This window comes from Oryzias latipes, chromosome 14 (assembly GCF_053564925.1).
Source record: "Oryzias latipes strain Hd-rR chromosome 14, Olatipes_Hd-rR_3.1".
Taxonomy (NCBI): domain Eukaryota; kingdom Metazoa; phylum Chordata; class Actinopteri; order Beloniformes; family Adrianichthyidae; genus Oryzias; species Oryzias latipes.
This window is the reverse complement of record NC_136250.1, coordinates 7059167-7086208: the sequence shown is the minus strand read 5'-3', so window position 1 is coordinate 7086208 and position 27042 is coordinate 7059167. Positions and strand designations below refer to the sequence as shown.

At 38.4% G+C, this 27042-nt stretch overlaps 1 protein-coding gene across 4 annotated transcripts in view; it reads right to left on the bottom strand.

The window, feature by feature from the left end:
* Positions 1 to 4474: 4474 nt before the first annotated feature.
* The window catches only part of gabrg2 (gamma-aminobutyric acid type A receptor subunit gamma2), a 59548-nt gene continuing 36980 nt past the window's right edge, over positions 4475 to 27042 (bottom strand). The window contains exons 7-10 of one of the 4 annotated variants that reach the window (XM_023962362.2): positions 18207 to 18359; positions 12890 to 13095; positions 10751 to 10774; positions 4475 to 7834 (exon numbers count right to left, since the gene is read on the bottom strand). In XM_023962362.2, coding sequence (XP_023818130.1) covers positions 7553 to 7834; positions 10751 to 10774; positions 12890 to 13095; positions 18207 to 18359 — 665 coding nt within the window. In that variant the 3' untranslated portion in view covers positions 4475 to 7552. The remainder of the gene's footprint in view (positions 7835 to 10750; positions 10775 to 12889; positions 13096 to 18206; positions 18360 to 27042) is intronic. The other 3 variants (XM_023962363.2, XM_011483181.4, XM_011483180.4) reach the window with 3 other exon arrangements.

The following is a 27042-nucleotide window of genomic DNA, read 5'->3' as shown; positions in this document are numbered from 1 at the left end:
AAAAATAATAAATGCCTTAAATTTTGTTAAAATGTCCCATTGCAGTTTTATAATTATTATTACCCAATTAATCTTCAAAGGTCAGTGGAAGTTCATTTTTGCAAGGTTTACAGACTGGTACAACTGTCTTTTTGGTGTAAGTATTGGACATTTAAGTTGAGCCAAAGAGTTAATCTACTAAATTGTTAGATGCTAAAAGTCCCACTTCAATCATCTTTTGATTTATTGTCAAAGCTTTCCCAGTGGTCTTAATTATGATTATGCCATTTATAGCCAAAAAAACAAAAACAAATGTTTTTTTGGACAGTTCCTGCAGGGCAGCAGTAGTTCCTCAGAAATCTACCTTTGAAATTTGTGCGACTGTTGTCATGAAGCAACCCCGCTCCCACTTTCTGTCACCCATAACCGAGCTTTCTTTTTAGGTGCTCACCTGTTAGCTTACAGGCCCTCACACCCCTAACCTAACATTACCACTGCAACAAAAATGGTAAATGGTGTACATTTATACAGCTCTTTTCTATCTACCTCAAAGGCCAAAAAGGCTTTACAGTCACAGTCCCATTGACAGACACACACACACACACTGATGGCGGCGCCACTGCCAAACACTGGCGCCAACCTTCCACTGGAGGCAAGGTGGGGTTGTGTCTTAATCAAGGACATGTGGGTAGGCAAGGCGGAAATCAAACATGCAACTTCCATTCAGAGGTCCACCGCCTTTCCGCTGCACCATGGCGAGCAATATTGAAGCCAGCTCAGTGGCCTTGTGGTAGATTGTCTAAAATGTTGTGGGTTCAAATCCATGACAGAGTCATACCAAAGACTAAAACTGGGACCCAGTACCTCCCTGCTTGTTAATTAGCATCAAGGGGTTGGATTGTGTGTGTGTGTGTGTGTGTGGTTTGCATGGGTGGCTGTGTCTGCAGCACACCACACGCAATTTCACAGACCTTTAATGACTGATGGGACTTAACTTTTTAAACTTTAAGCTGTCCAGCCGTATCATTTTGAGCCAGATACCAGCTCGGACGTGGAAAATGAAGACATAAATGTATCTAGGCAGCATCAGAATGGAGCAGAGAAGGGGGGCTTGTAGCCCGCCCAGTGTATTTTCTACGTAATAAATTATACAATCTTTTTTAAACTGGATTTTTTGTCTGCTCCTGACTCCCAACAATTTCAATAAAGAAATAGTCAGAAAAGCACTTTTAATCTAAATTGTCTCAATATTTGTCCTGCATTATCAAAATAACACCACAAGAACTGCTTAAAAACTCCAAAAATACAATTTTCATCAGGGTGGGTCTTTAAAGAAAGCCTCTATTTAACTTTTACTTTGCTAAATTTATGCAACCAAGTGTGCCGCTTCTACTGACCAAACCACTAAATATCTAATCTGATAGCCTTTTGGCTGAAAGTTATGCAACCTGCAATCTGTTTCTTTCTTAGCTACTGAATCCAGGCAGGAGGGAAGCAGGACAAAAACCTTCATGCAGATAAATGCCCAAAATGTTAAAGAAGTGAGCAGAAGCACAAGGACAATGCAGCCCTTTGTGCTAAAAGACATTATCACGGCCTAATTTATTATAAAAGGTCATGTTATGTTCTGACATTTGAAATCCCAACTTGCATCACTTAATAGTTCAAAAGTCATAAAATGTCATCCCTAATGAAACCTATAGTATATTGACATAACAGGGAGGGTAAATCCACTAATATGACATTTTAAACTCTGCTTTCAAAAGAGGCCACTATCAGAGCTGCTCAGATATTTTATTCCTGTCTGGTTGTTTTAATGCAGCAAAGGTGAAGAGGCTGAGCGCTGATGATAGCAGAGGCAGTAGCGTAACCTCTGATCACAACTTGCATCAGCCTCTTTGGATGCAAAACATACAGGAAGACAATCAATTTGTTCTTGCTTATAACAGGAAAAAAGGAAAAGAAAGTTCCAGGCTTTCCAACCGCAAGATTTTTTTTTTGCTAGAAGATCTTGGAGCTGACTTAAATCACACACAAAATGACATGTGCTAAACCTTTTGTTGTATTTATTTTACTCCATTTCTGTGTTTGATGTGAATACCTCAATGTAAAGAACATCTTGGATCCCTTTACGATAATAGAGCGTAAGAAAGTCCATGTCATCCTGTTTTATTCATGGTATGTATGAATCAAAAATAAAACAGAAAATAAAAAATGATTAGAGAGGTTGTTCTGCAGCTTGGTTTTAAGATGGAAAACCAAGTTGTAAATCATGAAAGTATAATTTGACATTTACTAATTTATGCAACAAGCATCGTCTGCTTTTTCATTACACTGTAGCACATGATTAGGGTGAACAGAATTACATGATCCATTATTCTTGCATGTGCTTTTTCATTTGTGTGTATTTGAAGCTAGGCATTGAACACAACCTTTATTTTGGAATAAGAACATATTGACATGTGTGCAGCAAAATGTTCATTTTTTTTTATTATTTTGAAAATCCATACAATGGGTTTTCTGTGACAGAAATGTATATACTAATAGGTATCGTAAATATTTAATAAAGGCCAACATTATGCTGTCATCATTTAGCCTAATCTTCCACTTTTATGTTGCATAATCCTCCTAAATAAATGCACAAAACACCATATTAAGAGTTCTTATTGTTCATTTTTATCACTTTAAAAGATATTTGGAGTGTCTGAGTGAATTCATTTTTCTGCTGCACCTCAGTGAAGAGTGCTTCGCTAAAACGTGAGCCATGTGCAGACTGCATTATTCATGCGGGCCTCCCTGTACTCTCAGCTCTGCATGCACCACCTCAGCTGATGAAAGAGCTTCAAACCGACAGAGATGTGCTACACTGCAGACGGTTGTGTAATAATCAGAGGGATTCGGCTGCCGTCCTTTGCAGCTGCCACCTTGCCCAGTGGGGAGGGAGGTATCAGCGCAGGGTTCCATCCGCTGACTGCTGCTCTAGTTCAAGTGCTCTTCCCGGAATATATTGGACGAAACTGAGATCTGAGGCCATTTTTCTTTGATAAAATAAAAGCTAAATCTGCTTCTTATGTTAACATCTTATTTTTCTTGCAGTTTGCTGCAGCTGCTGTTGTAGTTTGAAAATCAAAGCCGGGTGTTCAGATCACGACTATGCCAAGCTTTTTCCTTCCCATATCATTGTTTTCCACACTTACTTCTTGTTGGAACCTTTTTTTAAGCTTTCAGTCCCTTGTGACTTATAAAGTTATCAGAGAAGTTTTTTTTTAAACTGATTGAGAGCTCTTGTATCTCTAATCTGCAGTGGCCCTGAAGTGCAAATGAAAACAAAAATCCAGAATCCAAAACGTAATTTCAAATACAAAAAACACCAAAAGAAAATGTATTCAGTTTTAATTTCTAAAATATGTTTGTCTTTTTATTTTTAGCTTTGCTGTTTTGTTGTTGAGATCTTTGAAGTTTTTTCTTGTTGAGTGACTGATACTTCAAGGCCACACCTACCACCTATTATTTTTATTCATACAGCATATCCTATTATGCCAAATACTTGGCTCGTCAAATCGTTGAAATTAACCCTTTTTTAATGCAAATTTTAACTGTCATTCAGTATAATCATGTGTTAGCTTTTTCTTTTTTTCAAGAGCGTATGTCTCATTCTGGGTATGAATTAGCAAAATGGGAAATATGAAGTATTTTCATAAACTAGTAATTTACTAACATTTTCGCAGCTAAACTGCAATACAATAAACAGCAGCATTTTTGGGTCAGTACGCTATTGATTCCCTACAGTTAAAACAAATGACATAAAACACTAACAAATGCAACAATTTTATTGTAAAATTCCACAGCTATGTGCAATTTCCTTAAGAAAAGGCTTTTTTCAAATAACATTTATAATATATGATCCACAGCATCAGAATTGATCAGTGCCCCTTTTATGGAATAATAATATATCTTTTATAGAATAATATATATATATATATATATATATATATATATATATATATATATATATATATATATAGTGGACAAATAACCAACAATACTGTGCGGTTGACAATCGTATGAAGTTGATTTTGATTCGGGACTCGTTTTATTGAGCCCTGCATTTCCAGCTCTTTTTTACTTTTTTTAGTGTTGGACAAACTATGGAACGATAGAAAATTTCTACTTGTGCCGTTCACTTTAGATCTCACTAAAGGATTGAAACAAAAAGAAAGAAGTACAATGGATGTTTGTGTGTCATTGCAGTCAAAGTATTAGGAATGAGGTCTGATTATTCAACAAGTTGAAATAAATTCCTGTCCCATGTGCACACTACAGAGGAGTATGCATGCCTCAGAATCCTTAAAAAACTGTTTTTTTATGACAAAAACAACATCACCAAACTTTAACTTTCATGGAACCTGCAATAAACCATGGAAAATGTGCTCGTGGCCACTTTATTTTCGTTCATTTTTCCTTTTTCGCAGTGAAAACAGCAGACGAACCTCAGTTATTACAATTATTCAATTTTAGGTTGAATCATTGTTTAATTTCCTTTGCTTTTTATCAAAAGACATTTTGGACAAAAACAAGAGAAACAAAAAATCTCAATAATGAATTCAAAAAAACATTTCTAAAGCACCTGCATTTCCATTCGCTATTTTCTGATGTAAAAACGTTTGGAAAAAAAAAATCAGAATTATAGTTTTTTTCTTATTTTGGCACATCAAAACTGAAGAAATCAGACAGGTGAATGGTTGTCAACAACTAAACACTGATTAAAGTGAGTGTATGTAACTAGTTACACTCCTACTTCCCTAAAGATGTGAGAAACAGAGCATGTGTTTATTGAAGACGGGTTCAGGTAACTAAGCGGCAGCGTTGAACCGTACACGACAACCATCACACACATGAAGGGAAATAAACAGCCTAAGAAATTGTTAAAGTAACACATCTGGATCTTGATCGGTGCTCTTTCAAGTTAAGAAAAGTTTCATTTTTTAGAAAACAGTGTGAAATTACAGTCAAACTAAAGCTAGCACTTTTCTTGTGGTGATTTAGGAGCTGCTTTCGGATTATTATTTTTTTTTAATTTATCCATTTTTTAAAAATCCAATACTCAGATCCTGGAAGATGGGAATGTTAGAAATCACGCAAATATAACAGCTTGACATACCTTTGTTGAAGAAGCATACATTGGTCACAACATAGAAAACACAAGATAAATAAGCTCAAGCTCCACTGACAACAGAAAGTTAATAAAAGACTCTTTATCCTTTATTTTTTATTTTTTTTGCTTGCTGTTATTTTTAAGGGGCTAAAGAGGCATTTTATTGAACATAATGATGAATAAATAACATCAATAGATAAATAAATTACCCTACCTCCCACCTTAAACTTCACCCAGATGCCTTGCGTGATCAGTCCAACATAATACAGCAAGTATAATATGGTGGATTATATTGATATACTGTAACCTTGCTAAAATTACAAAATATATGCCCTATTACAAAATGCCATGGGCTTGACAAGTGTGTCTTTTTTTCCATTACTACTTATGTACATAAATGATGTGATTTACACCCATTTCCTATTAGTTTACAGAGGGTAGTGCTACACTGTCAGTTGCATTATGTCGTCTATCCGAATTGACCGGTCAGGGACTCTAATTCCTGTGCAAAACAGTTACATTTCAGATGTCAATAAACTCTTCACACATTCAAGCTGAATTTGATTCAAACAAAACAAACAAATAACAAAACATGTGGGATTTTCTTATAAACCATTTGAAATTTGAGCTCTTGATACAATTCTTTTAAAAACAGAGCCTGTACATGTGTTGTGTACACATTTTTATCTAGTTTATGAACCAGCTTTTTTTGTTGATGCTTTAGCTAAATTAGATATTAGAACACTGCGTGTCATACTGCAGCTGCAATAAATTAGGTAAAAGAACTGCTTGTTTTCACCGGGTTTCTCTTGAGGAAGCTTGCATAAGCAAAATGGAAAAACCTATAATTGTGCAAATGTGTGCTTTTTCGCTAAGAAGCGTCACTGGGCCTGTCTGCACGCTCGCAAAAATTGGAAAACCGGGAGAAATCAGATTTGCAAATTGACTATGGAAATGTGATCATCAGAATATCCCAGTCTACATGGTGGTTAATTATCTGATTTAATTTTTATACGTCATAACTTTCCATTTTCCTGTCACTTTCAAACCCACCACCCATCTGCTCTTGGCAAACATGTCAGCACCACTGACTGTATAAGAGAACTGGACTGAGTGACCCCTCCCCTTCATGTTCCAAGCAGGAAGTACTCAGACCAACTCACACTAATCCCTGCCTCCTGACGATTTCTGGCTCCTACATGGCAAGATCCCGTATCCCAAGAAATGTCGACTGAATTGACTTCATTTGGTTGGAAAGGGAAGCGAGGGACGTCACACTCACTCGATCCAGTTCTCTTATACAGTCAATGGTCGGCGCGAGCGGTTTTGCGTTAGCTTTGCTAATGTGGGTAGAGATAAGTTGACAAAATAAAAACATTGCTGCTGTTTTTAAAATAAATGGCAGAAAGAGGCTTGATGTTAAACAGTATCTGCTTTTATATTGATCTAAAATCTGTTTCTTAGATAACAGCATCCAAATTATCCTGTCTACATTTTACTAGATAATTTTCCAATAATTTAAACAATTGGATAATGATTGGAAACTTGGTGTGAATGTCTGTAGAAAACAGATTTGTACCCATTTTTCAGCCATATTCTTAAAAAAGTGCAACTAAATGCTAAAAAACTAAATGCTAAAAAATAATCAACTGTTTAATCGTTCTCATTTCCATAGCCAACAGTAGACAGTGATAAAAAAAATGCAGATTTTTGGTTTGAAAGTTGCATGCAATAAATGTAAACAACCATGTCTTTTTAAAATATATACAGTCCAAAAGTAAAAAAAAAAACATGCTTCATAGGTCCAGGTTGTCTTTGTAAATGAAAATTGGTTCTCCATCGACTTACCTGGTTAAAGAAAGTTTAAATAAAAGTTTGTACAGCTGAATTTGTTCATGTTATTGTCCTCTGACTGCACATATTGTGATGTGTCATTTATTATTGTGTAATGAAAGAAAAAAAAACAAGTTAGCTTTAAAGGAAGAAATGAATAATGTCGCTCCTGAACACAGCTTCTTTAAAGTGCTTCTGCTTTTGTGTATTTCAGTAATTGGAAAAAAGGATTAAAATAACCAAGTGATGCATAATAGATGAATATAAGAAGAAGTAATCTATAAAAAAAAAACATCAGGATGTTTTCAATTGATTTCATTTAACTCTAATCTAATAATGTCCTAATTTGATCTTTCTGCAAACCCCTTTGGTCAATTTCCCTTTTCTTTTTTTTTTATTATTTTGTGCAATTAAACAAATGAAATGTGTCACACTAGCATAATGTAATGCTACAACAACAACAACAACAAAAACTAGAAGATAATGTGGGGATTTCATACAGGTTCCCTTTAAATGTCACTTGCTGGAGCAGAGCATATGCAAAATGTAACAGACCATAGGCTAAAGCTGCATACACACCCCAGCTTAGAGATAGAGATAGGAGACCCAGTAGACCAGGTTGAAGAGGGCAAATGCAGTGGGGAAAAAGATGCGTGCATACGAGTCTATCTTGGCGATGCGGATGTGCAACCTGCCGTGCCGCCAGGCTCCGGAGCGGCAGTCTTCGAAACAGCAGAAGAAGCTGGTGCAGTCCTTTCCATCTAGACATTCATAGCCGTACTCCTCGTCCCGCTCCTGCATGTGTGTGGCGTTGTTCATCTGAATCGCCGTGGCTGAGCGTGGGCGGATGTCCACCGTTGGTGTCTGCTTTTGACAAGACAAAATGACAGTTACCAAGGTGCGGTGGTCAAGATTTTTGCTGACTTTTTATTCTTTCCTTACTCCTCTTTTTTTGTTTTGTTTTTATCAGCAACATGCAATGTGTTGGTTTAACCTGCATATGAACCCTACTTCTTGTCAAGAAGTACAGGCGGACTATGAACTGTTGGTGTAATTAAGGAGGATTGCAGAAATAGAAAAGGTCAATCCCAGTGGAATCCATTTTAAAATGAAACCTTTTGGCTGTGGCACAGCTGGTACCTGCAGCAATCATTTCATTGTTGTTTCACAGTGGCCCATATTGTTTAAATTAACATATATAAAGCTGGATGAATGATTCATAATTATTCCACTGCTGCTGCTTGAAGTGCTTAGAAAACACATGAATCAGGAAAAAAATTGAAATTGAAATTTTTTTTAGGGGTATTTAAAAAAAAAAGTATATTTATCCCAGTGATTCAGCAATATACCACTATGTCCATTAAAGAGAGGCAATGCTTCTAAATGTATACGGCTATATTTTCAAACTCCATTTAGAACAAGTGATGGTGCATCACAAAGCTCGACATCTTTCCAGTCCACTCTATCTTATTCTAAGTGGGTTAATATAAAAGCTCTGTTTGTCTAAAAATCTTTGCTAACTCCTGCAGGGCACATGTCTGTCCTCCGTGCAGACTCCCTAAATAGGACAATGACATCAGTCACTTGGTGTCCCTGTCAGTCCAAAAGAGGGCCAGGGAGTATTCAACCATGTTTTTATCTGAAAATACCTTGTCACCTTCATACTAATTGGAGTTTTGCTTTTAAATAATGCCCTGCTTCACCCATCTGGTGGTGAAACTGGCTTGTCCTTTGACCTTGCACATGCACATTTAACATTAACGGAAACAATAAAAATGAACACATAGAAACAAGTCAATTCCCCTCAAAGTCCAATTCTAGAGGTAATAGTTGAGATCAAGACCCATGTTTTTGCCGCATGATATGCCCCCATGATGGGGAATATACGAAGAACATTAAGCTCAAATTGCATTTCTGAGTATTTCTTTATTCAAATTGTTGTGAATTGGGAGCTGACAAAAAAATGCAGTTGGAAAAAGCTTGTAGTTGTTACAAAGTAGCTAAAGTCATTGGCTATAAGCTCTCTGCCCCACTCCATTCTGATCATCCACCTGCAGAAAAATAGATCCACGTACGTCTTTTTTTTCCTCGTCTGAGCTGGAATCTGGCTCAAAACCGCACGACTGGATAGCTACAACGTTGCTCATCATTTTTGTTGCATTGGTAATGTTAGGCTGGGGTTGTGAGTGGGTGTAAACGAGTGGGAGAGTGTGTAAACAGATGGGTGACAGGAAGTGGTGATGGGTTTACTCCGCGCCAGCAGACCGCCCCCAACTCAGAGGTGAATTTCTAATGAACTCTTGCCGCTCTGCAGAAACTATGTCCTAATAAACAGCACAGTTTTGGCAAAACATGGCATAATCATAATTAAAAGACCACAGGAAACCCTTTGAAAAAACTCAAAAGATGATTGGAGTGGGTCTTTAAGGATGATATAATCTTTAAATACATCTATCATGTATATTTTTACTTTTACATTGTAAAAATATCATATCAGAGGACATTTGTCTTGCGAATCTTTCATTGTTAGATCTCCAAAAGCATGCCAACTCCAAATAATCTAAATACAGGAAAGACACTGCAGGTTAAAGCATGTGGTTTTCTGCTGTTGACGTGCATCCTCAAACAAGCTTCATCCACTGGTTCTCATCATTTCCGTTCCTTGCAACTGCTCATCCTTTACAGCAATTGTGCAAAAAAACAAAAAACAAAAACCTGCCGTCCCTTTGAAAACCATACATAACCACAACAAAACAACATATGGGTTAGTTTGGGCATTTTGTCCTCATTATTGGACCATATGTCAAGTTAATGAGGGGATTAGCAGAGCAGGTTATGGCTCAGTTCTCAAAGGGGATTGGTTGCACTGAAAAGAATCATGGTGGAATCAGAAGCAGGAGGAGGGGTAACAGCATCCCGCCGCATGGCCTGGTCAAGCTGGGTTGCGCTCACTTGGTGTTAGCAGAATGTAAATAAATAAAAACAAAGAACCAGCACAGTGGCGTTGGCAGCTTTAACTGGCTGAAAGTCGACAACCGCACAGAGGAGTTAGAGTGGAAAGACCCTTGGGGTCATCGGTGGGGAATTCTGCACATTTCCCGCTTTAAACTAACACTGCAGTTTGACCAAGCTAGAAATCTAATATTTGTTTTCTAAAACAGATATCGATGGAGTCCTCTTCAGAGAAAACTGCATTAAATTTGTCTGTTCCACTCACCCTGGATACCTTTTTAACATCCGTGGATTACAGTCTTAAGCTGTGAATTACCTGCGAGGACTTCTTACATTTTAATTAGCTTCTCCTCAGCGCACCGGTTGTCTGTTTCAGTCTGTTAAGGCTCTGCTGACTCTGTAGGAAGCGTCAGGTTGAGAAGCCCAACAAACACACAGGTATAGATTTACTGGCAAGAAAAGGAAAAGAGGAGGAAGCTGTTGTAGCAGCTGCTTGTTTGCTGTTAAAGCAGCAACAAAGAGTGGAACAGGACAGAGGAAGCCAGAATGAATCTGGGATCGCAACATCCTTCTGGACATAAGGAATGTGGAATGCTTATTAGGATTTTGAGACGCACATCAGCATGTCTGGCTGGCTGCCTCCGCACTGTACACTGCAAAGTGGCCCTTTTGAAGGCTATCTGAGTATCAGTAAGAATGCAGGGAAATAAAGAGGTAACAGAGACGGGCGTATTTGCTGTTTAGCTGACACAAAAGCAGTGAAGTGTTGGGGGGGGGGGCTCAAAGAGCCACAATGCAGCAGACACATGCAGTCAGACACAGGCAAAATACCTTTGAGGAAAAGAGCCGAAGGAGCTTTTGTCCAGACAGTAGAAGAAAAAAAAAGTGGAATTGGAGAAGAGTTTTTTTTTTTTTTTTTTTTTTTTTAAGGAAGGTAAAAAGAAAACAAGAAGTCAAAACTACAATGAACAAAAATGTGTGGAAAAATTCAAACTACTGTAAATTTCAGAGGAAAAACAAACACTGCAGGGAGACACAAGTCACAAAAACAGACACAGAGGGAGATGCATGTTGGGATATGAGCGTATCTCACATGCTTCTTACACCAGCATCAGCGCAGGAAAACAAACCAAAACAAAACTTTGCTGCAGGAGTAGAAAGATAAAATACATACAGTCCAGAATTAACACAGTCTCAACCCAGAATGTGTAAAGAATGGAAAACAAAAAGGCTCCAAACTAAAAATAATATACTCTATGATTTAAAAACATGATTTGCCCATACTTTTACTTTCGTATAAACTGTTGCTTTTGAAAACAAAATATGATTATAAGAAAAAAGAAAAACAGAGACAATGTTATCGTCAATTGTCAAACAGATTTCAGACATTTGCTAAGTTGGTTTAAATATCTACAGATACAATGCATAGCGTTGAAAATGCAGTTATTAACTAACTTTGTTTGTCATTAAATTTATTGTCACAATCACTTTCAAGTAGCGGCGTTCAAGAAATGGCAAAAGCGTGTTATTGTCAGTGACTGTATCCAAGTACTGGACCGAGTGAGTGTGATGTCATCCATAGCAAATAGCTTCAACCACATGAAGTCAATTCAGGCGCCATACGGACGTCACCATGGTGGAACCAGAGGAGGTCAGTAAGCTGTGATTGGTCCGAGTCGGAAGGTTCGAGCTTGTTGGAGGTCCACACCCCTACCACTGAAAGCGGGTTTAGTCAAATTATTTGGAACGTTGGGACGGCATACTTTTATTGAGGGCATCTGATTGGCCAGCTTATAACTTTAATAACTTGCACTAGAGTAAAAAATATGAAAAAAAATAGATAGATTTAGAAAGAAGCATTTTAAAAGGGTAGCAGAGCAAAGGGGGGTCACTCGGTCCAGTTCTCATATACAGTCAAATATTATTATTAAAAATTACTTTTTGCTCTCTGACAACAGCGATAATGAGTTATTACTGCCTTTTTTATTTCACTGCAGACAGGTAATGCTGTGAAGAAAATAAAGAAGTTGAAATATTAATCTCAATATTACTGTCATGCAGATATAAACATATTTTCCTAAAGTTTTTCAGGAAAATATTAACAATTTTTCTAAAGGTTCGTACTCTTAAGTCAGCATGCATACTTACCTTCCTAAACCTCCTGATAAATCAACTCTGCAAAGTCTTGCTGAGCTGTGTGACTGGAATTCTACCTCTTACTTCATTACTCATTCATATATTTAGGACATACCATGTGGATGACCTTAGCTTTAGATGCTAAAACTGGATTGCCCCACTTTCCCTTTTAAGTTCTGGGTCAATGCTCTTGACCTGAGAGCAGACCTCTTGTTTCAAATGCAATGACATAGCTGGACCTTCAACAGAACGGTAAACAAAACAGCTATTTTCATGGGATTGTAACTTGATTTAAAATTTTAACCAACTTTCAACTGGAACTGGAAATTATCTATTTTTTTTAAATTTTTTTAGAAAATGTATTTTTGTAAACTACAAAAAAACGTGTGGCTAGGACTCAAAGCAGTGAAGGGTCCTTTTGTCTGTGGTGAGTGTTGTGATATTAAGTGAGAGCTCATGACCATCAGACCAAGCTGCAATGATCTCTCCTGGGATTACAGGCTCACAGGAAGCAAACACTTGAGTCATGTGACTCAGGTTTGAAGTACAACTGCAACAGATGTGTGATGGATTATGAAAAGATTTGAACTGCAATTCTCACTAACTGTGTAAGTTGTGAGGATTTTTGATTCTATTCACTACTGTAACATTCTGAAATAAGGTTAAAATGCCTAGAAGAACAATCTTATTTAAACATTTATAGAGTAAAGCACCTGGATATCTTCCACTTTTTACTTTCAAATATATTTTTTCATTTTAAAGTGGATGTTTTGGGCAAAATAGGAAATCTGGAGTAATTATACTGCACTATAAAAAAAATAAAATAAAGCTCACCGGGTTTTTCTTCTTCTTGTCCTTTTTGGCGCTCTGCTTCCTGTTGCTGACAAAGTAGTGCAGCGTGCCGTACTCTATGAGGGCAGCGAAGACGAAGATGAAGCAGACAGACACAAACAGATCCATGGCGGTCACATATGACACTTTTGGAAGCGACTTTCTGGCTATGGTACTCAGTGTGGTCATGGTCAGCACAGTAGTGATACCTGTGGGGGGTGTAGAAAAAAAACGTGAAATTAATTCTAAAAATCTTCTGTAAGAGTATTCAGAACAGCACTAATAATTATCCTCTAATACCAAAAATGTGAATTATTTTCATATAATGCTTTTCCTTTTTCATTGAAAACGTATAACCAACATTTAGTCCACTTTTAAAAAGTCAAGTAGAAATAACTACAAACTCATTTACTCTGTTGGTTTTTCTTAAAGGATGCAAAGATAATTAAAAAAAATACATTAAACGATTATCACAACAACAAGATAACAGATTATTTGGTCTCATTCCAAAATTAAGAAGTCCTGCACTGTTTTTAAGTGGGAAAAAAGTTTCAAAACAAAAAGCACAAAACTCTGCAGCGAGAAACTCAAACCCAAAAGGTCATAGTAAGCACCTCATAACTGCAAATTGTACATTTTCTGCTTGTTGTAAAAGAGTCAGACAAGACCAAACCTTGTACAAATCTCTGCTTTTTTTAGGTTCTCATTATAGCAGGCTAACATTTGTTACATGTCAGACTGTTCTGCCTAAACTGTCACTTAACTAGTTTGCAGGAAACAGCAGATTTAGGAGTGGAAAAGGAATGTCACATTGTTAAAATCAAAAATGTTTCACACTATGAAAGCTCAAAAAAGAATGATATGTTGATAAAAAATGTCTCTCTGATTAAGAATTACTTAGCATACTTAATGGTTAAAATCTGACTAAAAACACAACAAACAAACAAACAAAAAACTGGGATACAAAAATGTAAAATGCATCATTTTTTGGGGATTGATTCCACACACCAAAAATGTCCCCATTATAGTTATTTTACCAAGACACTGGGTTGTCTTGTTCCAATCTAAAGTTGTGCTGAAGTGAAGTCATTTAGTCTGGTTGTCCCTGCAAACCTTTAACAGACGGACGGTCATTATGGGATGGTGAGCAGCTGTCTTACTGGCCTCTTGATCTACATTTTTCACAGTTCAACTACTACTGACCACAACACTGACGCGCTGCATCCCTACATCTACCATATGGCTACTTTCCCTTGTGTCGTGTTTGTGTTTAAATAAAGAGTTTCATGGAGGAAGATGGAGGCATGTCTATCTACATGTCGAAGGTTAGCAATGGCTTTACACACCCTGTATATGTTGAGGAACTGGTTATTTTCAGGGGAGGGAGATGGGAGAGCGGATTGATTTCTATTTATTTAATAGCTATTATTTATTTATAGCTGGTGAACACCACTTCTGTTACAATGCATAAAAAATGACCATATAAATTCAATTTGATTTCACTCTTTAAAATGAGGCCATTAGATGAACAGCAATTAATATTGTTATCCGATTTCTCAGAAAAAACGCAGATAGATTAAAAACATGTAGTTTTCTAACTGATACTTCACGCCATGCATCCACTTTCACCTGGTATGCATGGTGTAAACTAAAGAAACAGAAGATAGAATTCATACGAGAGGTTCTAAGAGGAAAGGGAAATGTAAAAGTTCTGCATCTGGAAATAAATGAGATAATACTACCACATAATATCTGCAGTTCAAGTCAATTTGCCTCTTACTGACAACGCCCAGTCATTCAGACGTTGTAAACTGGCCCATTGATTCATCCCTGAACTCAGTCTGAACTGTATTTCAGACATCGACAGGTTTAAAGCTCCTGTTTTGTGAGTGGACCGACAGATTCCTGGTTTGGATTGAAGGATTATGAATTATGTCATCTGAAATAATCAGCTTTTTATTCACAAGGCTGCATCCCGCATTATCTTTCTAAATTACGACGTAGTTATGCCACAAAGTAAGGGTTCTATTGCTTCAAATGCAAATAAGCAAAAAGAAGGCATTTTTGAAAAGATTTAGAAAAGATAAAGAAATAACAGCAGCAAAGATAAGAAGTTGGGCATAAAGGGATTTCTTTCCAATCAGTTATTCTCTTATAATTACAGCAGGGAACTTGAAGTGGGGCTTTAGACCCTTTAGAGAGCCGTGTGACTGATATGTGCGCCACTGAATCTTAAGAAAACTTCCAAAGCTGTCAAAGGAAAGTTAAAAAGCTGGAAAATTTCCTTGAAATTCACACATTCTTCCCCTCGATTCTGGATCTTTTCTTTTTCCTGCGTTCTTTGAAGTGGCCACCTGCATTATTATTGCGCTGAAGCAGCATCTCTGCACCTTCCTTGCTGCATTGCATAATTAATGCCTCATTAGAGCGTGCATGCAAACATATGTGCCAGGATGGGCTCATCTACTCAAGATGCACTAGATCTCTAAGCAGCTGCCTGCTCTCTGAGGGGAAAGAAGAGGAGGAGTGATAAAGTTGAAGGAGAAGGATGAAGGAAATGAGAATGAAAAAAAAAAAAAACGGGAATAAGAAAGCATACTGCTTTACATTATGCAATGGTGTACAAGCACGACAGGTCTCTGGATGCGTTTTACATCAGGGAGTAATTAATACCAAGGAGACCTTAATGAACCCTTAGAACTGCAGGGTGTTTTTGCCTTTGGGGGGCAGAACTACCAAAGATGTGAAGCTGTCAAACTTTGAGGAAACTTTTCTTTCATTTTATTAAATATGGAGTACATTTTAGATGACTTTATATCTTCCTCAATTCTTGTTCCCACTTTCTTTTGAAAAATCTCATTTTTGTTTAGTCATTTTAGTCAAACTCTCCATCTTGTTTCAAATGTGCTTTCTATTCTTTTGTACCTGCTTGTCATTTTTTTCTTTGCGTCCTTTGCGCTTCTGTTACAAGTTCTTTGCCATCATATTTTTTTTGTTGTTGTTTTGTTTTGTTTTTATTATCTGCTGCCTCCAACGTGCTTACTTCCTCATCCGACTTCCTCTTCCTGGCTTTCCTGCTTTCAGGATGCCTCCACGTTCTCCACAAAACAAACACCTACTTCAAACGACTACCAATTCCAAGTGACTGGGATGACAAGTTCATGAAGAACCGTAAGTCTAACCTTCGCCTGTGGGGGCAGAAAGTGTCACACGAGTTTGCAGAAGAGTAAGAGGAACATGTGGAGGAAGAAACAAAGGAGCTTAAAACCTACTTCCCTTGTAAATGTTAACCAAAAAAAGCACATTTTATAAATATAATCAGTTTCACACATTTGGATTTTTTATTTTTATTTTGATACAATTGACATTGCCTGTTGGGACTGTGTTTTTCTGTTCTCAAGTGAATCAAAACTCACTTGACAAAGACTTGGATGACTGAAAAACCTGCTTGTGGAGTCAGATGGAGCAAAAAGCTCAAACCAAAGAATTTTACAAACACTTCTGCCAAAAGACACAATTGAGAGGTCCATAGCACGACTACGTTCATTTCATTAAACCATTTTTTTTGTTAAATAAACACTGTGTTAGTTAAATGTTTGGTAATCAGTTATTAAAGATATGAAATGAATAAATCAGAATAATTTATCTGTTTTTTTCACCCAATGTATCAACATGTCACAGTAAAATCAAAGAGGAATTCATTAATGTCCAGTCGTAAATCGCCTGGTTAATAAACTAATAATAAACAGAAAATGTGATGTGCTCACTGCCAAAATTCATATTAATATTTTAAGGCTTTAATGCCACAGTGTCATCATTAGTTTAGTTGGTTTGCCCCCCTTAAAGCCACATTTGAAAAGATAAAGGCGTTTTTTGTCAATGGTAAACAGGAGCACACATTCAAATATGTTTTTAAAGCTAAACAGTAACAGTTTTAGAACAAAAATAAAAGCATTACTGTGCCATTTCTACAGTGGACATATTTATAAAGAGTTTTGAAAAGACAATTTTTAATAGGCTAAATAATATCTGTTTCTTCTTTTGTGTGGCTCAGCCTTGAACATAGGAAAGCCCAGTGTTGATTATGTTTCCGGTTTAATAACAGTAGTTATTTCCACTCTCAGTAGGGAGTTACTGGAAATTGAAGACAATGTATGAAAAAAAAAAAAAATCAACCTTGTAAACAAAAACACACAAAGTTAAAGTGACTAAAATACAAGCAAGACATTTTGTCTTTGTTTTAGCCTTCAACTAAACTCGTGGACTCTTAAAAGGTTATTTTCATTGCATTTTTGGAATGTCACGGTCAGAATATTTTGGGTTAATCTGAGGGGAAATGGCATGTACCTCTGCGTGATAGTACCACTTTGGAGACAGCATGTCTCCCTCTAAAATCCTCAATCTCCGTTGTCTGCATAAACTGACAAAAACGTGCTTCAGCGACTATGACATACCTCTCTACCAAAAAGGAACCTGGTTTTGGGACTTGCTGTAGTTTAGATTTACCGTTTGTTCCACAATATCTGATTTCCTTTGATTTTTTATTTTATTTTGTTAAATTTTTTTTACAAACGTTAGGAAACACTGATCCATCAGGCCCTAAGATCTGCTTCCATTATTTGATGTTTTTTCCCACACGCCACCAAACCCTGAAAAAGTTAATGCCATTTGGGATTGAATTCATGGAAAGCTCTTAATTTACAGTAAAAAAAACATTTCAGTGATGTAATTACAGATCTTTCTTTTAAAAAAAATATGATAATTTCGAGAAACTGTGTGATGAATGACTACACAACTGATAGTTCACAGCATCTGTAATGAGTGTCACTTTTTTGAACACATCAGGATGGAAAAAAAATTGTATCAGAAGCATTTTTAAATAGTGAGTTCTGTTTTTGATTTAGAATGATTTTTGATACAAATGGCACATTTAAAAATCTGTGCTATACAAAAAAAGGAAAAAGAATAAATGAATTACTTTTTTGTGGTAACATCATCCGAATTCATGGAAACATTTTTTTTACTCATGACAGTTCATGGGTTTAAAAGAAGTTACATATAAAATCCAACTTTTGAAAAAGATTATAAAAAAGTACATATTGCACTAAAAGTTTTGGGATTGATTCCATTTAGGATCATATTCGACACATGTCCTTTCAAAAAAACACAAGAAAAACTTGACAGAACAAAGCCAATGGATTCGTGACAACTTACTTGGTGTGTTTTTTTTTTTAGCCTTTTTGGCAACACTGTTAAGCATTTTTAGGAGTGCCACTTGATGTTCGGGAATTTGAAATGAAACTCCTTTGTGTTACAATACCTAATGAAGTCCTTGCAGGCACTGCATCTTTGTTGATCCAGAAGGAGACCCAGGAGAGGACAACAATAAGTGTGCATGGTATGTAGGTCTGGATGGTGAAGTAGCCCATCCTCCTGCTCAGGTCAAAAAAGACCGTCAGCACTACATAGTCCCCTAAGGAGAGGTAAAGACAAAAACAGAGAGAAAGCTAGTGAATTGTGGAACAAAAAGTACGATGTTAGGGACATAAAAAAAACAAACAAACAATAAATTCATTGCATTTTGCCGCATAAAAACACTGATATGACCATTGATTGATTATGATATGAGGTTCTTAGTTAAAGAGGAAAGTTTTCATTTTACATTTCATGTTAGAGACCTATCAACACAGAAACGTCAAGCAGAGATTAAACAAACTGTTAAATCTTTAGTACATAATGCAGTGGAACTAGAATCTCACTGTATTGTAGCTCAAGGCAACCTGAGATGTCGAATAAAAGCGAGGGATTCACTGAGCTGGAGCCGATTGTGCTCGGATGCACTCACAAACCCTCGTTTCCTGCCAGTGCTTGGTTGGGACATGAACTCCTAAAGCCAGCTGATGAGCCACCCCTGTGCTGACTGGCTGGCTGACCTGAGCAGATGTTGGGTGTTAAGAGGTTGAGGTTAGCCGGGACCAGAAAGACCCGACCCTGACAATGTGCATCATCTGCCCTGCCTGTTTGAAATGCAAAGTAAGCAGTAATGCCAAAAAAGTCTCTTAAATCCAGGTGTGTACTCTTGAAAATAGTCTTTGAAGTCCAGTGGACAAAAAAAAGTAAAGTGAATCTGAAAGGCGAAAATTATTACAAGAAAAACTCATTGAGCACCACAGTAATGGTCTGACTCAGCCTGTCAATAGTTAGTGTCCGCTTTAGCCCGCTACTAATGTACCTGTCTGTATCTGTGAACTTAATGGCACTTCACTGCTGCCCCGCAGCTCAGTCAGATGTCTGTTAATTGATTAACATCAGACAATTACCAGTGTCAGAAACATTCCCCGGCCTCTTGCTATGGCTCGTAACCTTCAGGGCACAGGCAGACTGTCTCTCCGATACGCATCTGTATGTCTGAGTGCGTGCGGGTTTAAAAACTCGTGGCACGTGAAACGGTCTCTGCTGCAGCTGAAAAACGAGCAGTTGGCTAATCATTTTCCTCACAGCAAAGGGCACACAGAAAAAAAAAAAACAAAAAAAGTCAACATCTGTGTATTTGTGTGTTGATGGAGGACGTCAGCCCACACTCCATCTGCAACCACGCAAACTCTTTGTAATGGGGTCCACGTGGAGTCTAAAGGGACCAACTTGTCGTTATTCCTCTCAGTATGCGCCTCTTCCGTTCACCTCTGATAGTATCATTAAATGAGGCAAGTGCAATAACCCCAGCAGCACAACCATAACAGTTCACCGGTTTCTGCTGATGCAGGCAGGTGCATGGAAGATTACAATGCATCGGCTTGGAAGTGGACAGGAAACACACGAAGGCCGCTCTCAGGGGTCTTTCAGCCAACTGGTTTGTTTTTATTAACACAACATCAGCCAAGGCCCGAAACTGAGACCCTTGGCAACTGAGAAACTGCAGGTAAACATGCTTATTGTGGCTTGGTCAGCATCAAAAAGCCTCCTTGGCATTTCCTCAGACCCTTAACTGTAATGATCTTTCCGCTGCCGAGGTGAGGTCATTTATTGTAAAACTCTCCCAGCCTCTCGTCTCCTCTTCTGCCAGTTTCATTGTCGGCCCCAGCGTTAGCCTTGTGATGGGATGCTATTGAACAATGCACTTCGTCCTATCAAGGTAATGTATCTGTATGGGATTGCGCACCGTTACAGCCCAGCAGCAATGCATTAGTTTGTTAATGGCATGGCTTCCTGATTTCCCTTTCAAAAAGAAAATGGTCTCTTCTCCAACTTAAATGTTTTCGGAGATCGCACAATGCAGCCATTCAGGGAGTAAGCTGTTTGGTTCTCCGCATAAACAGTCCCGATGCAATTAGCATGAACATTAACTTACACAAACGTGTTTTATGTGGAGATGATTTTGCAGGGCAAAGTTTACAAGCAGAGGTATGCGAGAATGTCCGGATGGGTTATATCCATGCAGCAGTTTGAAAATATGTACTCCCATCAATGAAAGATAATATCGTCAGTATTTAATAGTCACAATATTCCTTAATGAGAGTTTTCTCCTGTTAATTCTAGCAGTCAGTCAGCAAAACATCTTAACCCATTGATCTCTGGGTGGAATTGTAACAGTAAAACGTTCTGAAATCAACTATTTACAAAGATATTTTTTTAGCTTATATCTACACACTTTTACCAATAAAGGTGAAAGGACATAAATGATGTGCTAATTATCCCGCTTTATGAATTCCATCCATCTTTCTTCCAAACCCGCTGAATTCTTTTCACAAGGTTGCTGAAGCTAACCAAGCTACTGATGGACGAAGGTGGGGAACACCCTGGACAGGTCCCCCTTTAATGAATTGTAAAAAAACAAACATTTTTCTGGTCTTTGAAACACACTAATTATTTTTGAATATGTTGGCTTGTTGAGAATATAATGATTATGAAGAATAGGGTTTAAAGAAACTATAACATGAATTTTATACAATTATTTTATTACAGTGTTCTCTCGGCATATTGCAGTTCTGATTTGCCATTTCGTGGACTTTTTTTTTGACAGCATACTGTGTTGTATGTCCTGATTGGCGGTTGACCTTGTCAGTCTCTGTAGCATGTCTCCTATACAGAATGCATAAAGCTTTCCACATTTATATGAATCTTTGATTACGAGCAGATCTTTGTTTTTTATTCTATAATACTGGACTTGTCTTTTTATGACGACACACTTTTGTGTTGTTATTGCTGCTCCTTATATGCAGGGTGGCCTAAAACTTTAGTGACGAGGCTGCAACTGGTTAAAGATGCAGCAGCTATATTTATCTGTGGTGCTCCAAAGTTCGAGCACATAATCCCGATCCTGGTCTCATTAAATTGGCTGCTAGTCGTACATTGATTTTCATTAAAATTCTTGTTCTTAAGTTGAATTCACTTGCAGTTACTGCAAACTTTCTAGTTTGCTTTTAAATATTCCCTCCTAAAGTCTCTATGTTCTTCAGACCTGTTAGGAGTGATTAGAAACAGAATAGTTAGAAACTCCCTTTTTCATTTTATTAAACTAACTTTTACCTTTTATTACATTAATGGCTTAACCTCGATTTACTATGTATTATCATCTCAAAATTATATTACACTCCAAACAAAGCACAGCCAAGACTATTGTCTCGCAAACATTCCTTTAACATCCTCCCTTTTCATCTTTGTGTGTTCTGGTGTATGCGTTCTGGCAAATGTCTGTAAGAGATCTGACACTTTAGGTGCTCTGACCTTCGAGCATCTAGCCTGCAGCAGTCTGTGGGTGTGTTTTTCACACCATGATCCATCGAATGAGGTTCTGAATATGCAAATGCAAGGTATATATGCCAGGCCTTTTGCTGAACCCCGTTGTTCAGACTTTGAATGTACCTTGTTCATCTGTCTGTAACCCTGCGTACAAATCTGTGGTCTTTGTGCGGAGTAAATCTACAAAAGATAAGTTTTGTCTCTGAGTCGTTATTCATTATTTCTGTGTGTAAGAAACTGACGGGGTTACGGACTAACACAAATACAGTCCTTTCTAGAAAATCCAGTTTCTTCACAAGACCAGTGTATGCTTCTAGTTCCAACAGCCAAATGCAAGTTTCAGGGCGACTGAACATTGGCCGTGTTGGCTCCTAAACTGGAATAAACTGCCACTGGCTATTAAAGAGACCATCCTCAGGGAGAGTTTTAAAGCCAAACTGTTCCTCCACCACTGTACCTTAGTATCTACCTTATTGTTCAAGTGTTTTATCCTCTTTATGTTTTATCATTGGATAATTTATTGTTTGACCTTGTGTACAACACTTTGGGAACTTTAGCGGAAGGTGCTCTAGAAATAAAAAAATAAATGAAGGTTTGAGTTTAGACAGGAGAGAAAAAGTGTGAAATTGTTGATGTAAAAAAAAAGTGTAAAAAATATGTAGTGAGGGATTTTACTGGAGTGAAACATCTGTACTTCACCTATTATAGGTATAATTTATCTTCCTCGTTTTCCCCATATAAATAAAGGGACACTGAACTGACATTTCTGTCTATAAATGGAACTGGTGACCATAGACACAGATGTGTTTGGAGTTTTTTGTAATCACCAACATATCCAAAGAATAATGTAGGACTGATTTTTCCAAACAACTTTCATAAACCTCTTTTTATTCATGAATCTTAGATAAGGCCAAATAATAGCCTACTTGTTTTAGCACTAAAAATATTATCACTGCCTAAAAATTTGACATTCAGTCATTTAAATAATAAAAGACAGCAAACAACAGCATCATTGTTTGTATTAAGATATGGTCTGTAGTATTTTTATTATGATCAGACAAATTCATGGCTAAAGCAATTTACCATGAGTTGATGTAATCTGCAAAAAAGCAATAAGAGAGTGGCGGGCGGGATCGTTTATCAGGGAGGAGGCGCAGCTCAACTGCCAAAAAGCCGTAGAGACAACAACAAAGTTTGACTCGCAAAGCAGCAGACGATGAAAAGATTCTTCCAGTATGAGATTTCGAAGAAGCATAAAGTTTTTGTTATCATTTTGTGATGCTGAACTTTAGCAGAATAGCGGGTACGAGAGTTCATGACAGTAAAATATGGACATTCAGGAATGCTGACGAGAGGAACAAACTGTTGTTTACCTGGTAACGAAGCTAGAAATCACTGTGGATATGCATGGACGGGGGAGACCTGAGGCACATGCTGGCCTTCCAACAAGCAGAGATAAGCAAGAAACACTGCAGAGCTGCTGACAGGCTGTCTCACGGAGCACCTCTGCTGTCCGGGGTCATGTGTATGAAAGGTGACAGCAGCTGCCGTTGTGCATATATGTGTGTGTGCATGAATGTGTATGCATGCGTGGAGCTGTGAAAAAGAAGGGAAATTTGCTAATGACTGGTTGCAAGGGTCAAAAATATTTACACCAAATATAAATCACCACCTTGTGCAAAATGGCTGCAGGGTATATGTGAGTGATTATTAACCAGCCACCGTTGCGGTGCATTAGACCTCTGCAGGCTCCCGCAGCAAAGGCCAACATAACGCGCCAAATGACGCTGCTGCAGCATCATCATGGTGATTAAGTGCAGAAACAAGGCTGCATGATGAAACACCAAACACTTGCCTGCAGGCTTTGTTTGTCTTATTAAAACTCTGTTTAACTGAGACAGTGACATATGATTATTCCTGCCATACACTCACTTATAGATTGCAAATGATTCAAAGCAAGGTTGTTTAAGGTTTTGTCAACAAGTTCTAATATATTCATCCAAATGTCTTTATTTTTCTATATCCAATAACAAGTTTTTGATGTTATACAGGATTTAAACAAATTCTACATACCGTAATTTCAGGACTATAGAGCGCACCTGATTCCAAGCCGCACCCGTTACATTTTTAGGATAAACAATTTTGTGCATACATAAGCCGCACCTGTCTATAAGCCGCATGTGCCCACATGTGTTGTAGATTGAGGATGTGTATGTGCTGAAACCGCTAGCCGCCTGTGTAAGAAAGAGGGGACAGCGCGTGCAGCGCAAGAGGGAGAGGGACTGCTCTCGCTCACTCTTGCGCTGCACGCGATTCTTCCTCTTACACACACACATATACATATTCATTCTACAACACCTATATAGTTAGTTCATTAATTAGATAGTTAGTTGTTACTGTTATTTGTTAATAAAGAATACTGCGTTGTAATTATTACTTGTACCTGTATTCATTTGCGACGCGCATCACGGCGGTGATCAAAAATCCCACATCGTCACAGCTCTATTCCAAACAGTGCCTGTGACGCCGCAGGAACACGGCAGCAATATGATAGTAACAGCACTAATAGGGCTGGTTAAAAAAAAAAAAAACACCTGTAAAAGTCACTGACAGCAGCAGTAACTTATAGCCTCTGCGCATGCCTCCAGTGCACTGAAACCATGGAAGTCTTCCTCCTCAGTGTCGGATTGGAATAGCGTCAGATATTCTTCGTCACACTCTCTCAGTGTCTCCTTCGTTGTTGGTGTCAGTGTCACTCCTGAGGCAAATTCACCCCTGAGCTTGCACTGTCCTCTCTCTCACGCAGCCGACCATTCATTCACAAAGCAGGAATTTACATTAAACTTGCGTCTTCCTCGACACATATACCATATTCCCCCTGTCTAACTTTTACCCTTTCTGCTCGAGCGCCCCTAGCGGCCGTTAGAAAAAATGCATAAAAGAACAAAGAAAAAAAGGCATAAATTACAGCATCATCGAATAAGCCGCAGGTTTGAAAGCGTGTGACAAAAGTAGCGGCTTATAATTTGGAAATTACTGTATACACAAGATAAAAACCTACTTTAGAATGAATTTAAATAATAAAACAGCATGTTTGACACGTTTTAGTATTAAGCGGTTGTATTTTTCCAACATTCTAAACATTATAAACCTAAAGTAAGTGAGACTTTAACTGCCATAACTAAAACTAGATTTATGATTAAATTCATTACTTTTCCAATTCCTAATGTCTTCAAAACTTTGTATGATTTGGTAAACAATTTTCACACAAGTCCTGACTTAAATTAAACAAAAGCACAACTATGAAGAATAAAAATATACATTTCTGTCAGGAGTATGACCCAGAATGCTGGAGGCCAGGCTTGGTAACAGAAACCTAAAACTTTGATCAATTTAAACATGAACCATCTAAAGGGAGCAACAGCAGATGACCTGATCCAGCTGAACTGAAAACCAAAAACCTAAATAAAGCGGTGAATGAGTGACTAATTGAGGACAGCTGTGGATGATTACCAACTCAAACTAGGTGAGCTTGTGATGGGAGCGTGTACTATGAAATTAGATGAGGAACAACGGAAACAAATTTAAAAAGGACGGTTCTGACAACGTTTTGCAATAAAAGAACCTTAAGATCTACAGAAAAGTCATTTTGTTTGAAAAGAAAAAAAAAAAATCTTTAAGATCTGTTAACAAGTTGACATTGCCTTTTTTATGAATTAATTCTCTGGATGCTGTAGGAGTGTCTTGGCTGACACGTCTCTGCAGCATCGCGTGGCAGTCGGGAACTTTACCACTGGACTGGCAGACAGGGGTGGTGGTTCCCCTCTTTAAGAAGGGGGACCGGAGGGTGTGTTCCAACTACAGGGGAATTACACTCCTCAGCCTCCCTGGGAAAGTCCATGCCAGGGTACTGGAGAGGAGAGTCCGCCCAATAGTCAAACCTCAGATTAAGGAACAACAGTGCGGTCCGTCCTGGTCGTGGAACAGTGGACCAGCTCTACACCCTCTTTAGGGTGCTGGAGAGATTGTGGGAGTTCACTCATTCAGTCCATATGTGTTTTGTAGATTTGGAGAAGGCGTTCGACCGCGTCCCCCGTGGTATCCTGTGGAGGGTGCTCTGGGAGTATGGGGTCCGGGGAGCCTTACCGAGGGCTGTCCGGTCTCTGTATGACCTGAGTAGGAGTTTGGTTCGCATAGCCGGCAGTAAGTCAGACCTGTTCCCGGTCCACGTTGGACTTCCACAGGGCTGCCCTTTATAACCGGTTCTATTCGTAGTTTTTATGGACAGAATTTGTAGGCGCAGCCAGGGGCTGGAGGGGGTCTGGTTTGGGACCCACAGGATTTCCTTTCTGCTTTTTGCAGATAATGTTGTCCTGTTGGCTTCATCAAGCCAGGACCACCAGCAAGCATTAGGGCGGTTTGTGGCAAAGTGTGAAGCGGCTGGGATGAGGGTCAGCACCGCTAAATCTGAGGCCATGATTCTCGACCGGAGAAAGGTAGTTTGCCATCTCTTGGTGGGTGGAGTGTCCGTGCCCCTGGGGGAGGAGTTTAAATACCTTGGGGTCTTGTTCACGCGTAAGGGAAGACCGGTGCGTGAGATTGAGATTGATAACTACGGAGCAGCGTCCGTAGTTATGCGGTCGCTGTATCGTTCCGTTGTGGTGACGAGAGAGCAGAGCCAAAATGCAAAGCTCTCAATTTACCGGTCGACGTTCATTCCAATACTCATCTATGGTCATGAGCTATGGGTCATGACCGAAAGAACGAGGTCCCGAATACAAGCGGCTGCAATGAGCTCTCTCCTAAGGGGGGTTGGGCGCTCCCTTAGAGATGGGGTGAGAAGCCCGGTAACCCGTGGAGAACTCGGTGTAGCACCGCTTCTCCTCCACATCGAAAGGAGCCAGTTGAGGTGGCTCGGGCATCTAGTCCTGATGCCTCCTGGACGCCTCCCTGGAGAGGTGTTCCGGTCATGTCCCACTGGGCGGAGGCCCCGGGGAAGACCCAGGACACGCTGGAGAGACAATGTCTGGGCATCTTTGCTCAAACTGCTGCCTCCGTGACCCGGTCCCGAATAAGACGAGGAAGATGGATGGATGTTAGTTTGACAAGTTGAAATTGCCTTTCTTATGAAATAATTCAATTTTCTTAAAATTCCACATCCATATTTGTCACTTAATAAAATGATATACACCCAAAGGTAATTTTCACGTATGCTTAAAAGAAAGTAAACAGTTAACAGTGGATACACATATCTTAAGTTACTTATGATGCACGGCTAAATGAACCAAACTAAAACAAACGATAATGTATTTAAGTTCATATTTATCTTTTTTTTGTTTTTTATTTTTATTTTGGATCTTTGCTTCAGGTAAAAGGAAATAATAGTTAAATAATGATGATGTTAACATGAAAATTAC